This window comes from Patella vulgata, chromosome 3 (assembly GCF_932274485.2).
Source record: "Patella vulgata chromosome 3, xgPatVulg1.2, whole genome shotgun sequence".
NCBI lineage: Eukaryota > Metazoa > Mollusca > Gastropoda > Patellidae > Patella > Patella vulgata.
Window position 1 is genome coordinate 56,433,995 of NC_065881.2, and position 17,636 is coordinate 56,451,630.

Sequence of the window (17,636 nt, forward strand, 5' to 3'; positions counted from 1 at the left end):
AAAGGACCTTGCCTTATAGGTAACCTTTACGCGGTACTTCTTCGATTTAGAGAAGAGCCATTTGGAATAGTTGGAGATATTTAAAAAATGTTCCTGCAAGTCTTGCTGAACGAGCATGATAGCCATGACCATCGCTACTTATGGAGAAACTTTACGGAAGCCCATTAAGGTCAATCAAATGAAAAAAAAAATTCTGATTATCTTGTACATTGTAATTACAAGATAGCCTATCTTGTAATAACAGTTATCATCAATGATTGTGTTTATGGTTATTGTATTCTTTTTTATACGCCAACATTTTCATGTGGACGTATTATGCCGTCCCCCTGTCCGTCCACAACACTCTGCAGGTCACATTTCTTATCCGATTTTGAGAAAACTTCAAATATAGGTTGAATTGTTTTAAGACAGCAAAACATACCAAGTGGGAGTTGAGTACCGAAAACTCGGCTTATGGAAACATTTTGAATTAATATTTGAAGGCATAATGTTCCTTTTTATACGCCCACATTTTCATGTGGACTTATATTGTCGTCGCCCCTGTCCGTCCGTCCGTCCACAACTGTTTGTGAACACCCCAAAGGTCACAATTCTTATCCGATTTCAACGAAACTTGAAATATAGGTTTATCACCCAAAGATATCGATTCCTTTCGATATTGGCATGTATTGAACCTTAACGTCATGGATTATGACCCCTGATTGTACGAAAATCCACGTTTTTAGCTTGTGGACACTCTACGGGTCACAATTGTCATTTGATTTTGGTGAGATCTGAAATGCATGTTTATAACGCAAACATCTTGGTTCCTTTCGCATTTCTAATGAGACCTTCTAGAGATCATAATTATTATCCGATTTAAAAAAAAAACAAGAAAAAAAAACGTTCGAATATATCACCGTTACACCGTAATGTCGGTTGAGTTCGGATGTCGTGAAAATCCGACCAAACCTGATGGACAAAATGGCCTCCCCTCGTACGTAAATAGTGTAAAAATATGGTATATCAAGGTTGCGGCACCTCTAGGTGAAACTTGAATCACATATTTATAAGTCACGATTCCTGTCGATATTCGCGCATATCGGATAGTTCCTTGATTGTACGAAAAATCGCGTTTTTAGCTTGTGGCCCCTCTAGAGGTTAAAATTGTTATCCAATTTAAAAAAAAAACGTTTGAATATATTTTACCGTCATATCCTAATGACGGCTGAGTTCGAATTTTGTGAAAATCGGCCCAAAACTGAAGGAAAAAAAGGCCGCCCCTCGAACGCAAATAGTGTAAAAATATGGTATATTTTTATCTGATTTTAAAAAACGTTTAAATATATGACAGTTGGCAGTTGGAATTCGATATAAGATTAGGACGTAGCCCCGATGTTCAGGCAAAATGTCCCTCATAGCACACTGTATGGCGTATGCACGTCTTCATAAGCACAGTCGGAGCAGAACAGTAGGACGTTAAACCCCATTTCATTTCATTTCTTCTACCTTATCATCAAGTAACAGTGTATTTTATTTATTTTTTTCATTAATTATACCAACAAATTTTTTATAAAACATTACTCAGCATACCTCCGGACTCCTCTAGACTCCTGGTCCCTGGACAAGTGTTCCAGCTGTACCCCCTGCCACGGGCCCTGATGTCGTCATATGGAATCGGACGGTATTACGTCGCTTTGTCAACATTTAACTTACACATCTTTTTGTCTATTTTGTATAAAATTTTGGATATAATATAACATATGCTTTTCTTGTCGATCACTCTTTACAAAACATTGTGCACTATTGAAAACAAAGCGCTCTTGTCGGTGATTGGTACCGCTTAGCAGTTACCGAAGAGTGTCTGTTTTCAAATAAAATTTATGGTAAAGGTAAATTTGTTGCTTCCTTAGCAAAATATAAGAGCACATTGATTTAGTCAAAGATTAAGTACAGGTCAACATTCCAAAATATCCCTAATCCACTTTCGAAAATACATGTATGGGACTTACACAATGAAAACCGGTGATTATTTTTTCCATTTGAGAGGGTGCGCAAAACACTCTAAACCCATCGATTGTCATGCCACTGATTACCCTTCACTTAGGCATTGCACTTTGGAGTGACGATTGCGACAAGGAAACGTCAGGTACGTGCCTAAACGCGATGGATATAATAGTAGTTTCAGGCGCGAAAACATTCTGGTTAAAACACAGATCCTATTTCGTTTCGTTTTAATAGTTCAAAATTTAGTTTTACTTGTCTTTACTTCATGTAGTGTAGGCCATCGAAAGTATAAAAAAAGAAACGAAATATAGATCTGTATTTTAATCAGATTGGCGCGAAAACGATGTCCACGCAATATGTTAACCCGAACTATCCAGGTTAAATTAAACGAAATCATGTTTGTAAAACCATAGCCATTTGATTTCAATGATTTCATATCATCTACGTATAACCATAATTATTACCAAGGTGGTCATACGATTCATATTCGACAATTGACCTTCATAACGAAAATACTTTAGGATAGATAAGGCACTCTTATGTGTATTTCACTGTGAACTTGATCGACTTCGAATATTTTTTGAGTAGATATGAATTATAGACGACCACTTTTAGTCAGTCTGAGAGCAGACTTGAAACATATATCTCATAGCTCAAGCCTCTTACTGGGCTTCAATATTGATGCGGTAATAGAAATGTTCTCCCATTAAATCTTCGAAAACCATACTCTAGCATTGTAATACAACAAAGAAAACTCTTCATCATTTAAATTGAACATGCTTTTAACTTATTTGCCCCATTGCCGAAGAAATTGAAATTTATGGTTACACGTAATCATTCGTCAATTAAATCATTCGTCGCTAAAGCGACAATGTAATACATTGGATTAGCCCATACGGCAATTTGATAATTGTATACCTTGAATCAGTATCACTGTTTCTATTAGAAAAGCACATAAAGAGTGTTGCGCGTGAGATAGGGTATATTATACTATTTATAAAGCACCCGAATTTATACCTTTTATACACACACACCATTACACACACAGAGCCAACGAAAAAGAAAATCAGTATGAGAATGAGTTTTATAAAATATCCAGTGTAGCCAAGGGATGACGGTAATATCTGAATATTTCACACTCAGTTATTATTTGTGCATCCTCGTTTATAGAAGGTTTTGGTGCGCGATGTTGATAAAGATTAATCCGAAATAACCCTTTATACCCACAATAAATTTGCCAGTGTCCCTTAAGTCGATTAAGTGTTTTAGCAAACCTTAGCTAAGTGGTTTAATTACTTCTACGTATAGTATATATATATGTATATTTGCTACAGACCAAAATCTATGAGAACTGGGTGGAAAATGAAGGGGACATTAATTTTCGCTGTTGCGTTGGCGGTGGCGTGTGCCTTGCCGACCGAGAACCAGGAAAAGAATGATCCCGAAGGATCTGGATACAGGAAGTAAGACGATAAATATAATCCATTAGTTGTTTTATATCATATAAATCATTTACTAAATTATCTAATGGCTTTAAAATATGAAAATTCATGGAATCTAACACTATGTGTTTCACTCTGTGATGCGATATGGTATCACCTTTTTTGTAGTCAATTTTCATGGAGTTTGGTGTTGGATTTTGTTTGTTTGGGTTGTTTGGGTTTTTTGGGTGGGCGTGGTGGGTAAAAACGAAGAATCGAGCTGATAATACTAGTACACAGTAGAGTAAAATAATGTTACATACCTTCTAATTTACTTGTTGTCAAAACCCATTACTTACACAAATAAGATTTAAATACACTTTAAGTTATCATTGTTCATTGCCTCGAGATTTAATTCAAATGTTTTATTTTTATCGCACTATTTGAAGATTTTAGAAACCTGTTTATAAGTTAAAGTATCTGGGGTTTTTTTCAGTCACAAACTATTGTCCATGACACCAACAACAAAACAACAGTTAGAGGCGTTAGAACAAGTTGAAAGTGGCATCGAAGGGGTAAGAATTTAAGTTATTACTTAACAGAAGGAAGTAGGATACGATTTTTCATATTTTACTAAGGTGCAAGAGTATTTGCACTGTGCAGCCATTTTTAATTTACGTTGATGATGGACAGTCATACTTTTCCACTTTAGTCCATTTTGAAATATTTATTCCCCGGGTGACAAATGCAGGTCACTTTTCATTAGCTATCAGCAAACAGCTCAAATAACAACAGTTTATTATAAATTGCACATTTATCTTTTTCATAAAAGATCTACCCATCAAATCGCTTATTAGTCGAACTTAGTCACATTACTCAATTAAAACAAAGTTATCGTGTTCCAAACCATGGACAAACCAACTGCTTATTTCTGTTTAGCTTAAGCAGAATCGAATTCAGTCATGAAATTCGCCTAATGAACATTTTGAATCGTCAGACAGACGAACAACCCTATTTCAGTAGGTTTTTTTCTCCGAACGGTAGCTGACACTTATTTGGAATCTCTAACTGGTATTTTTTTATTCTTTGCAGTCTGATTTCTGGATAGATCCCCTCCTCAACCACCAGGCCGTTTTTAGAATTTCTCCAGATAAGTTTAATGATGTCATGGGCATTCTTAAAAATGCTGGAGGTCATCCAAATGTTCTTCACGAAGACGTACAAGAGTAAGTTCTAAACAGAATCAACGCACACAGTAATAAAAATGATACCATTAATGGCTGTCATCTGTTCACACTTTTTTAAAACGACTTGGGGTTGATAAATGGGTCATAATTGGGGACACTGTAAAATTCAGAATATTTCCTAAAACTCAATGTGTTTTCTAAGGGCGTGTTGAAATACCCCATCAAATTTCAAATTTTGCCGGTCGCAAATTTCGAAGGCGTTTCGCGGATTTATCTTTCTGTCCACATACTTTTGGTAGGTTGAATTTTCTAAAACTAGATGGAATCTTTCATTGGGAGAAACCCATCTATATTTAGAATCTTTCGATTATAATGTTTGGATTTCTCGTCGTATTTCGGTTTAATATCTTGTGAACAAGACACAGAAAAATATGATATTTTTTTTTAACATACCTACTAACTGTTTTTTGTAGAATGATGGATACTCCTGAACCACAAACACAAAGTAGAGCTGCAACAACCCAGTACATTGTTAATAATGCACAATATCACAGTTATGCTACCGTAAGTGTTGGCATAGGGACCCACTATATTATTATTCCCTAAGATTATTTTCTTTCAGACTCAGTGTGTTAATTTTGTTTTAAAGCGAAAATATTTTTCTCATCACCACGAGAGCTACACCATAGGGAGTCACGGTGGCCAAGTTGGCAAGACGCTGGCTCGCTAGACTGGAGGTCGGGTGCTCGATCCCTACATTGGCCGAGAAAGTTCATCCAAGTTTTTCCGGCGTGTCAGTGATGCAGGACGGAGGGCTGACGAAAAACCTTGGTCCCGTGTACACATTGGCGTGCACGTCAAAGATCCCATGACGTTTGGAATTCGATATGAGTAGGCCGTAGTGCCGCTGTCTGGGCAATGATATGAAATGAAATGGAGTTTAACGTCCTACTGTTCTGCTCCTAACCTGAGCTAATGAAGACGGGCATACGCCATACAGTGTGCTATGAGGGAACTTTTGCCCGGACAGCGGCGCTACGACATACTCTTATATCCAACTGCCAAGGGATCGTTTACGTGCACGCCAATGTGTATACGGGACCTCGGTTTTTCGTCCCATCCGAACGATGAGCTATTTATATTTATGTTCTTTGTACAATTCAGTGTTTTAGGAGCATATTTGTATCTTCGTTATTTCAGATTATACAACTGGATAATAAATTATATGACTGGAAGCTCACAATGAGTCAGTGGTGTCAATTTATTACACGTGATTGCAAAATGGCAAACACTCAACTTAAGGCGCGGTTTATTCCTAACTCTTAGGGAAAGGCAAACATAGTTTACATTTGCTGCAAGTGCAAATTATGACTAGAAGGGACAGCAAGAAGTCCTGCTACCATTAAAGCCCGTCGTACACGAGCAAATTTTCTTTGACAAATCTCCGAAATTTGCCACATTTTCATTTGCCATATGAGATTTGACAAAAGCTGGCATGCATAGCTTTTCGTCAAATAAATGTGTCAAAGATTTGGAACTTATGCTCGTGTACGATAGGCCGTCAAATAAATTTGCCACAAATCTGCGCACGCATCTAATGATTTCACTTTCATTTTTTGACACTCAGTTTATCCTTAGCTTTGATTGAATTCCGCATCACTGTATCTTGTTTAGTGATCAGTGGTTGTACCAATTGCAGTACTTCGTCATATGTTTCTGTCTCCATTCTCATGAAGTTCTTGAAATTTTCTGGATCAGTTTCCCGTAACTCAGGAATTAAATTCGTTCCTAACCACCGTGCCTCCCTCCTCGATTCCGTGGCCCATGGCTTGACCCGCCATCTGCGATTTTGATGTTGTTGCCGGGTGTAATCGTGCTGATACCGCATCAACAACAGGACACCTATTCCACAACGCATGGCCGCTTTTCTACGCGTCAAAGGCATCGTAATCACGCTGGGAAATCAGTATTCTGAATTTTCTGTACACAAGTGGGTTTATTTTTGTTCTATGAATGCGGTTCCATCACAGTTCCGACCAACCATGTGAAGTGGCGCTGTGATCGTCAAATTTATTTGCTGCCTTCGTACACGGTCAAAGAAAATTTGAAGAGACCGTCAAAGAAATTTGTCAAATTTTCTTTGCTCGTGTACGGCGGGTCTTACACTGTGAACATCTTCATCACCAGAAACAGTGTTTCAAATTAAATAAAATATCTGAAAATGTTTGCTGTTTAGCTGTTATTATAGAACAGATTAAAGGTGGTCGGTTCTACTGTGACCCCACCGGTAACCCCCATTGTTGTGTCACTCACCACATTAGACCGACAAGCTGGGCAATAGACGTCTGTGATGTGATGAATCCTGGAGGACATAATGCTTATACAATTATTAGTCATGATTCTGTTAGTCTCTTCACTTGAGTCAAGGTATATGCATATTTGGTTAAAATGTTTTTTTAGGTCACAGAAACTACTATTCTGTATGACTTTATGACGCGGTTTTTCTTTTCTTCTTTTTCCTTTAGATTCAGAATTATTTGAACACATTTAAAAGTACTTATCCCAGTCTGGTACCAGATGTTGGTGTTACGCCTCATAAAACACATGATAATAGAGATGTTTCTTACATAACTGTAAGTATATATCCTGGACAGTATACACAACCGGTATTTTTTTTAATTTTCTTTTCTTTTTTTTTTGGGGGGGGGGGGTAATTTTTTTTTTAGAAAAAGTAAGGGAAGAATGTCATACATTCCCTCATTGTGTTGGCCAATATTACCAAACTATGGATCTTTTCACAGCCGGTACTTACAGTCCGATAAAAGGGAGTTGCACTGACCTGTTGGTTTGGGTTGTTTTTGTGGGTTGGGGGGAGGGGTACTTTTTTTGAGATAAAGTAAGGGAAGGACATCATACGTTCCATCATTGTGTTGGCCAATACTATCAAACTATGGATCTTTTCATTTGCGGCCTTTGGTCATGATTTGGTTTAGTGGAAAGTTTTTCCCTTTATTTAATAAAAAAACAACTGGCGTTTGGTAGTTGATCATAACGCTTTGGATTATTAACCGATCTAGTTGCACACGTTTAACCAACCACAACATAGTGCTAATGCAAGTTTTAATATTTTAGCTTTCAACCAATGGAATAGGTTCTACCAAACAGGCTATCTTTATGGAATGCGGTATACATGCAAGAGAATGGATAAGTCCAGCCGTTTGTCTTTACTTTATAGATCGGGTAAGTTATATCAAACCCAAAATTTAATTTGAAGATTCTGATACGGTCAACCTAAATCGCGCAATTGCCCTTTTTAGATTTATTGCCATAATTCCTGATTAATTATGTACACCACAGTCTTGTAAACACTTTTCAAGCCATCATTTATGCGAAATACTATTATTTATTCGAATTATCTTATAATCCGAACAGGATATTTCTGAAAGATGTTAAAAAATCATGTTCAAAACGTTACAGCAATCAAACAATGGCTGCCTTTATGAAGATCTCGCGCAACTTTGCTGGTTGGCCCATTTATCAATCTTTATATTTTCCATCCAACTATTGAATGTTTTATCGTATTTATAAAGTTATTGGCAAACTACAACAGTGAGAGTACAGCCACAGAGTTATTAAACCAGTTTGATTGGGTTATTGTTCCTGCAGCCAACCCAGACGGTTATGAATATACCCGTTCTAGTACGGTATGTATTTTCTTTCTTTTCGCTATTGAAATCAACATTCAATCATTTTGATAACCGAACTTTTATTTACAGCTCCGTCAAAATCAACTAGTTTTTGTTTTTTTAGTTTTCATGTTGTTCACAATCTGGCATATTATTTTGTTTGATGTCCATATTCCAAAAGCATGGACTTGTTCGTCAAAGTATTTTTGGTTGTATGCAGGGCTACATTTTGTGGTGAATTTGGGGAATTTTAGAAACGCAAGCAAATACGAAAGATTTTGTTGGATTTGGGGTTGGAATATGATTGGCTGGTATATAAAAGTAGAACTCGTGTGCTTGGTTACAATGTAGTGTAAAAATCAGAACAAAATTGAACGAAGCTAACTTGTAATCTAATTGTAATCAAATTTTTCTCGATGGGTTCCCGACGTTTTGTCGGGAAAACAAGCTGGGGAGGCATCCCCAGAGCTTTCAAGATCCACGGGGAAGCTCGGGGATGCGTTCATGGAAATTCCGCGAAACATTTTTCCCCAGGCGGTGTCTCGGGGAAGTATCAGGGGACCTTCAAGGATATTTGAATCCTCGGCGAATGTTCGGCGACCCTTCGATGACTCTTTCCCGATCTCGGGATTGTATCCCCGAATATTTCGGCGAGGGTTGAAAAGTCCATTCTTCCCATGACGCTGATTGGCTGAATTTTGCATAAAGTACATTTCTATTTGAATCGGCCATCATTTCAATGCCTAGGTCTCACTGAGCACGTTTGCCTCGGGAATGTTCCATCGGGAGATAATTTGTTTATTTCCACATCGACGATGTATTTTTCCCAGTGGGACCTAGGAATTGTGTGAAATAATCGAGAGAAAGATTTGTGTAAATACGATAAGGCTTTGTGTAATTGAGAAAATGCTTTGCATAATTGAGAGAATGCTTTGTGTAATTGAGAAAATGCTTTGTGTAATTGAGAGAATGCTTTGTGTAATTGAGAGAAAACTTTCTATACTATTATAGAGTAATAGACTGTGGCGTAAAAATAGACGAAGGTTTACAACTGGCAACTGTAATGGTTATTATGGTGTAGATTTAAACAGAAACTTTGATGCCATGTGGGGAAGTAAGTTCTGTAACCCTTTCATTCTTGTATTATCCCTGCTTATTCCATTAAAATAACCTTTAAACTTCCCTAATTTCATAGGTATTCGTAATTCCTCATAGTGGGGGAGTAAGTTCTGGAACCGTGTTTGTATTATCCCAGTTTATTCCGTTAAATATTTGTTAAACTTCCTTAATTTCATAGGTATTCAGTATTTCGCATAGTGTTGACGTAAGTTCTGGGCCTTCCATTTTTGTGTTATCCCTGTTCATCCTATTCAAGTAACCTTTCAAATGCCTAAAATCCATAGGTATTCATAATTTCGCATATGAAATGGCAAGGTTATATAAAAGGGTACCAGTCAAGTCGTCCACAAGCAAGGTCGTCGACAGTTTAAGTCAACAACCGTTGGTGGAGTCGTCCACAAGGCATTGATACTGTCCACAACTATTGGTGATGTCGTCCACAACTAATACTTGACTCGTATACATCTAATGGTTAAGTCGTCCACAACCAATACTTGACTCGTACACACTTTAATTGTATGGAAGAAATAGCTAATTGTCCCGAAAGTAAACTATGTCGTGTGGGTGACTCAATCAACGTATTTCTCCATCCCAAAATTAAACAAAAAAAAATCATATCAAACTCTATGGACGACTTTGCATGTGGACGACCTGGCATTCATATAAAGCCATATCTTGTTTTGTTTAGGACCGTGTTACTGTACACTGTTGGCCTATACCATTGCATTTAACCGGTAATAGTGACCGTGGTTGTTTCTGTACAGGCGATGAGTTATATCCACACTCACTTGGTAATGTGATATTCTGTTGTCTTCATTAATTATTCGTATAGAGTAAGAACGTGGTTCTGAGATATTTTTTTTCAAACTTGATGGAAATGCACATCAATTTTCCGCGGAGTTGTTTCATCGAATTCATGTAATTTCAGAGTTGTTGTCAGAGTTTTTTTTTTTTTTTTTTTTTTTCAAGTTTGCTTAACTATTTGACTAGGATCATCACAGTAGTGTTCGAGGTCGTACTGCCATGTACCAAACGTCAGACCATTTTAATTGCTATTATAAAAGTCGTTATGTTAAAACGTCCTTGAAATGTATCAAAATTAGCATTTGCTTATCAATTATTCATAATAAGGCTATTATTGTTCTTGTCACCGAGCCATAGTAACTTCTGTACATTATTTTAGGACATCGTTTTACAAGTCAAAGGGTGAATTCTATTGAAATTTAAAGCTACGAATCACTTAGTCTCGGTCACCTAGAACCTCATTGTCTGTGACCGTTGTCAATATTTGACGAAAAGTTCCATTGCCCATGTGTAACCGGGAGTTTGTTTTTTTATGTAGTTGATTATCCAGTATCTTTGGCCAAGTCAAGTAAATTATATGATATACCGTCATATATCAGTCGTTTGCATCCCTAATTCAATATCTCAGATTATTCTGCAATTCACAAATTCGCCTTATTCATTAATGCACATCATATATAAATCTATAGAATCGGCCTGAAGAATGTCTGTTCGGGTTACTTAATTATAATATGATACTGTTTTGTTACAGCAACTGGTGTGAGTTCTTCTTGTACTGCTGATACCTACCCTGGAACTGGTGCCTTTTCTGAACCCGAATCCATGAATATTCGTGACAAAGTAAATGAAATCAAAGACCGTCTTAGTGCTTTTATTTCAATTCATTCCTACTCACAGATGATTTTGACACCGTATGGATTTGATGGTACTAAACCTTCTAACACCGGTCATATTGTAAGTTTAATTTTATAGTACTTAACCCTCTAACACTGGTCATATTGTAAATTTAATTTGACAGTAATAAACCCTCTAAAATTGGTCATATTGTAAATTTAATTTGATAGTACTAAATCCTCTAACAGCTTAATTTGATAGTACTAAATCATCTAACACCGGCCATATTGCAAGTATCATTGAATTACACTTTTGCTTATACCTGTAGTTTTGGGGTATTTTTTTATAATGTGTTTCAATGTGATTAAAATATAAGCCATTGTGAGACTGAAACAGTGATTTATTTCTGCCGTCGCGTGTGAAATAGATCGGAAAGGAATTTTGACTCGACAGCCGCGTTTGCGCGAACCCTTCTTCAAATTACCCCAAACATAGAGAAGGGGGTAAGAAAAGGAGTATTGTAAAGTAGGGTTTTAACTTATCAGTTTACATCTTCCATTATGCATCTTTAGATAGTTCTGACAGATCCGTCCATACAGGAATACAATATTTAGGTTATATGGGAGGTTGGGGGCCACTGTGGCTCAGAGAGTAACGCACTGGCTAACTAACCAGAGGGTCCGGGTTTCGATCCCGATCTTGGTCAAGAACGTTACCAGAGAGTTTCTAGCGTGCTGTCGGACGGATAGCCTGGCAGGGAATTGTCTGGTCGTTCGGATTGGGTGTAAAAGATCTCTGGACAGTTGGAATTTAATTGATGTCAGAGCAAAATGTCCCTCATAGCATACTCTGTGGCGTATGCTCGTCTTCATTGTCCCTGTTGGTGCAGAAAAGTAGGATGGTATACCCCATTCAAATCATTATAATGTCTTTTTAACATTCGGTTTTGTTTTTAGACCTCAGTATCTAATGCTGCAAGAGATAAACTATATAATGTGCATAATAAATATTTCACAGTTGGGACACCAGGAGAACTTTTATGTAAGTATAATGGTTTATTTCTATGAATGTAATGCGATTAAGGTTATCAGATTTCAACTTTTCAAGCAACATTTATGCAAAATTACCGATATATAATGTGTGTTTGGGGCGGCTTTTGTTAAGTAAGAAGGGGGGGGGGGGTCAAGACAGTGACGTAACCCTTTGCTGGGCCATTACCTCAGACAAGTGGCATGATGCATTATTTTTACTTTTACTAGTATTATTTATGCATAAGGGAATCGGTCATATTAAAAGGCAAGGATAGACTTTTATAGGTGCGGATAGTAGGGGGTGCAATATCTTCACTGTATACAATAAAAATGTCTCTCGGAATTTACACTGTCTACAAAACTATCATTATTATAGTCCATGTAAAAAAAGGTAATACCTATATTCTTCATATATTTATCCATAATACTACAATTCCCCAAACAATTCTTATCCGTCGAAGAGTAGGAAATGGTTGTTTTGTTCGGGTTTGGGAAATTGTAAGTAGAGCTAAAATAGAAAAAAAAGATTCAGTACGTAGAAAGATCTTTTTTTAAATTTCAAATGTATATTATTAAGAAAAGAAATTCACATCGCTTCGCTCGAATGGTCATTAAAACATAAACAGATCCATATCTTACTTCAAAGAATTGCTTTTATAAATTAACTTTACTCGATATGGTGGGACACAAGAAATGTCCAATTATTCGCACTACTGAATGTCCAATATATTCCATGTAAATAAAATACTATAAAACCTCAGAAGGTGCAATCAGCATATCCTTTATTTTCTAAAAACGTAAAGACGATATTTGTATCTATCAAGCTTTAAAGAGCTAACATAAATTTATTTTGATCGCCCCGCTCGGATACTTTTCTTTTCTAAAAAATCACTCTGTTTGATGTGTCAAACTACACTTTTTAGTCAACTTTATCATGGGAAAAATAACTAAAAATATCACAAATATATTTTGCGTCGCTACTTTCGGTAAGACTTGTATTTCCGACAACTTTTTAAAAAATCCTGTAATCTTCTCCACTTTGGAATCAAACACAATAAAAGGTAGTATTGTTAAAAAGCAGTTATCCAAAAACTAATCAAATCGATCAACGGAAGTTCCAGCCAGTTACCTTTTGATGATTTTATGCCGTCATATTGTTTTTCGCCAAGATTGTTCACGGACTCATGAACGATATTTTATTTCCACCTAGGAACACCGAGCTACGTGTTTTGTTTTAATCGTACTGAAGAACACTATTTTTGTTGTTTAACTACGGAAACTGATTATGGGTTATATGACGCATTGTACTTTTAATTAACTGAAATACTGTTAATTTGGATTGCATAAATTCACCCTTTGTTGATAGGGTTATTTGTGTTTCGTTGAGAAAGGCGCTGGCTCGCTAAAAATTGCGGTTTCGCCCCCGGAGTTGGCACTCGACAAACCTCAGCAGATTCCATTACCCTTCATCTAGCACTAACGGAATCTGCCGAGGTTTGCCGAGTGCGGAGTTGGCTGCCCAGTTGGGACAGAAACGTAGGGGGCTAAAACTTTTGATTTCATTTCACGTTATTTGTTGGTTTTCTTTTAAATTTTAGACCACGCCTCTGGAGGATCTTATGATTGGTCAATAGTTGGTGCAGGGGTTAGTTTTGCTGTGACCTATGAACTTCGACCTGCTGGGAGCGACTGGGCTACTGGATTCAGACTGCCTGCAAATCAGATTTTACCAAGTGGTGAAGAGATGTGGGAATCGCTTGCTCATATTGCACTTAACCATTAAGTTAATGACGGGAATGTCAATGTCTTCTATTGTCTAAAGACATAAACAATTTTTAAAGATTAAAAGAAAACATTCTTGAAATTTTATGCCTCTGAATATTAAATTGTTGCAAAGAAACATGTCTCAGATTTATATTAAATTGTTATAATTTTAAGGCTTAAAAACTGTCCCTTCTTTTGGTGACATATTCGGAAATCAACTCTCCATAAATGTAAACTGGTCCAGGTCCGGTGGAGTGAGTCCCCCCCCCCCACTCCCCAATAATTTGGCTGCAAGTACTCTTCTCTCCGTGCTATTGCACGCAAGTAATTATGCCGTTAGATACAACAAGGTCTGATTATAACATAGAAGTGAGACTTCTAGAACGTAGGCTATCAGAAGAAAACCCTATTGTGCTCTATACTGATCCCTGTGTTTTTACGGTCGTCTGCGAGAGGCGAAGGAACAGAGCTAACCATGTAGGACCCCCCCCCCCCCGCCTTAAAGATAGTTTGGAAAATTTGACCGTCCCAGACACGTTTTCCTGGCGCGAATCGTGATAGTGGCAACCTAGCATTAAGACGGTTGTATTAACATCTTCTATTTCTATGTAACACCTCACTGGTTTGCGCAAATAAAATTAATTGTCAGGCCGTTTTGCCCCTATGTTTAGAATTAAAATAGATATTTGAGTAACGCCCTTGTTGAATAAGTAAGCCATTAATAATATATATATAAAGAAGACGATGAGTGAATGTGTATAACATCAACGATAAATAAATTCATTATTTCTACATTTAGAGCATGACGTAAATTTTTAAAATCTTTAATAATTAGCAGCCTTTTATGAAAGGTGTTTCACGTTTCGCCGGTGTCCTTTTATCAAAATAAATCTAAAAATATCAGATAAATCTATACATAAAATGATCCCGTGATGCATAGGCGTACGAGCTCGATGAATGTTTGAAAATTTATCTGCAGCAAACGCGTTTTCCTGCTAGACCATCCCGTGAATGCAGATACTTCAATGTGGTCCAATATAGCCTACCTTAGATGACTTAACTAAATCCCAAATCCCAAACAACCAATCAATCGTCGCGGGGTATGGGGGCCTTGCACTATCCAAGACAATTTTAAAAATTTAACCTCCGCAAATGCGTTTTTCTGCTTTTTTAGCCCGTGAATTAAGCAACTTCAAAGTTTCCAATCGGTTTCAACGGAAATCCCACTCTATGCCGACCCGAATTCCAACCATCCAATCACTGTTGAAGCTGCATTCACAAAACATAATCGATGCCCGAAAAATGTCACACAAAGTTGAGTGACTCCAGACAATCTATAGTCAATTCAGCACAAATTCGTGGTATTCAATTAAAAGAAAAGTAAAATTAGTGTGTTATTATATTTCGGGCACTTTATTTTGCTAACTAGATGAAATATCAATTTCTGTTTTCACTTTATCTCATGAATCGGACAAAAATTGTAGCCTCAGGAAGGTCCACGAACTTCATTCATATTTCACATTTTGCTTAAAAGGCAGGGGGGGGGGGGGGCAAATTGAACTCATCCAAGAGCTATTGATACTCGTTTGAAGTTCATAATCGGATAAAACATCTGACCTCTAGATGGTCCACAACCTTGGTATTACATGTTTTTATACTATTTGCGTAAAGGAGAGCCATGACCATTTGACTGAAAGTTTCGGTCTGATTTTCAGGAAATTCATAATTATGATGTAACGGTGATACATTGGAAATAAAATAAAAATGGTGAACCCTAGAGGGTCCACCAGCTAAAAACGTAATATTTCGTAAATTAGGGGTCATAATCCAGAAAGCTACGGTCCAATACATGCCAATATTGAAAGGAACCCGGGCCTTTAGGATATATCAAAATTGGATGAAAATTCGAACCTCTGGTCCAAAACCTGAGTATTATATGCTTTTAAGGGTAGCAGCCATTTTGTCGGACAGTTTCGGTCCGATTTTCACGAAATTTGAATTCAGCCGTATTTATGGTGCAACGGTGATATATATGAACGGTTTTGACAATCAAATAAAAACTGTGAGGTCTAGAGGGTCCATAAGCTACACATGTCGAGATCTTTCGGTTATAAACATACATTGTCAGTTTCATCAAAATCGTAAAAAAAATTGTGACCTCTAGAGTGTCCACAACCTTTGAATTATTATGCATATATTTGTCAAGTTTAGCATCACAGGAAGCCACCATCGAATGTGCTTGCATGGTAAGGGATTTAGAAACATTGCTGAGTAATTTCATTAGCCAGAAACAGTCTCTAGATCCTCAGAAGCTTACCGGGCACTAGGCGGCCTCTGGACCCTCGCCTAAAGTCCTAGGATGGTACCCCCCTCCCCCCAATCAAGAATTGCTTCTGCCGGCCCTGTGGTCGGACGAAATAATATGTAGACTAAACGAAAATGCCGTTGCCCTGACCAAATTAGTACACCCTGCGTAATAATGGCCGAATTGTTTAACACGTGCGTTTTTGATCAGGTCTGTCATTTAGTCAAGGGGCGTGGTTTAAATCACAATTGTAATTTGTCCCTTTCTCATAAAAAAAGTCCCTGAAATTTGGAAATCAGCAAATGTAGTAGCAATTTTCAAAAAAGGATCTCCTCATGAATGCGGAAACTATAGATTAAGCATTGTTGTAAAAATATTCGAAAAATGCATATATAAGCATGTCTTTAACTTCTTTTGTGAAAACAATATACTAACTTCGTTTCAAAGTGGCTTCTTAAAGGGAGATAGCGCTATCTATCAACTAATTGACTTAACTCACACTTTTTGTCAAGCCATAGATCACGGAACGTATACAAGAGCAGTGTTCTGTGACATCGGCAAGGCTTTTGACAGAGTTTGGCACACTGGACTCTGTCATAAGCCGAGGGCGTCTGGTGTAAGAGGGGGCTGCTTGATTCCTTTATTGATTATTTAAAAAATAGAAAGCACGGTGGTGCCTCCTCTGACCCCAGGATTGTCCCTGTCGGTGTCCCACAGGGCTCGGTTCTCGGTCCTCTTTTATTTGTTATACATTAATGATATTGTAAATGATATTAACTCGAATATTAGACTGTTTGCAGATGCTACTTCCCTGTATTTACAAAAAACGAATCCTCAGGCAGACGCGGCTATCCTGAATAATGATTTGATAACTATTAATAACTGGTCAAAACATGGCTTGTAACTTTCAAACCCCTAAAAACTGAAACAATAACCTTTTCAACTAAAATAAATTTAACTAGACCACACTTGTACTTGGATACTGTGCAAATAAAAGAAGTATCGGAGCATAAACATCTTGGGCTAAACTTTCAACCAAATTGCAAATGGGATGTCGATATAAATAATAGCTGTAATAAAGTAGGGAAACTTATCAATTGTTTTAGATCATTAAAATATCGACTTAATAGAAAATCATTAAACATCATCTATACTTCTTTTATTTTACCACATTTTGATTATGCTGACGTAATTTGGGCTGATTGTTCAAACAAATTAGTTTCACAATTAGAAACTTTACAGTTAGATGCACTAAAGACTATTTGTGGAGCGGTTAGAGGTACAAGCCATGCAAAACTCTAAAGAAACAGGATTTGTTCCATTAGCTGAAAGTCGACGAGGACACAAATTAAAATTATTCTATAAGTTAATCAATGGTCTAGCTCCTTCATATATATCTAACCTTTTTTTAAACAAAAAATCACCATATCGTCTAAGAAACTGTAATAATCTCGAAGAGTACTTTTGTAGAACAAACATTTTTTCTAATTCATTTATTC

At 37.0% G+C, this 17,636-nt stretch overlaps 1 protein-coding gene across 1 annotated transcript; it reads left to right on the plus strand.

The window, feature by feature from the left end:
• Positions 1–3,337: 3,337 nt before the first annotated feature.
• Positions 3,338–13,852, plus strand: LOC126815498 (carboxypeptidase B). Its single transcript, XM_050541177.2, has 11 exons — positions 3,338–3,449; positions 3,904–3,982; positions 4,500–4,633; positions 5,068–5,158; positions 7,120–7,227; positions 7,727–7,834; positions 8,185–8,298; positions 9,292–9,394; positions 10,955–11,157; positions 11,994–12,078; positions 13,667–13,852. The coding sequence occupies exons 1-11, from the start codon at positions 3,349–3,351 to the stop codon at positions 13,849–13,851; spliced, it is 1,311 nt and encodes a 436-aa protein (XP_050397134.1). The 5' UTR covers positions 3,338–3,348; the 3' UTR covers position 13,852.
• The last annotated feature ends 3,784 nt before the right edge of the window (positions 13,853–17,636 follow it).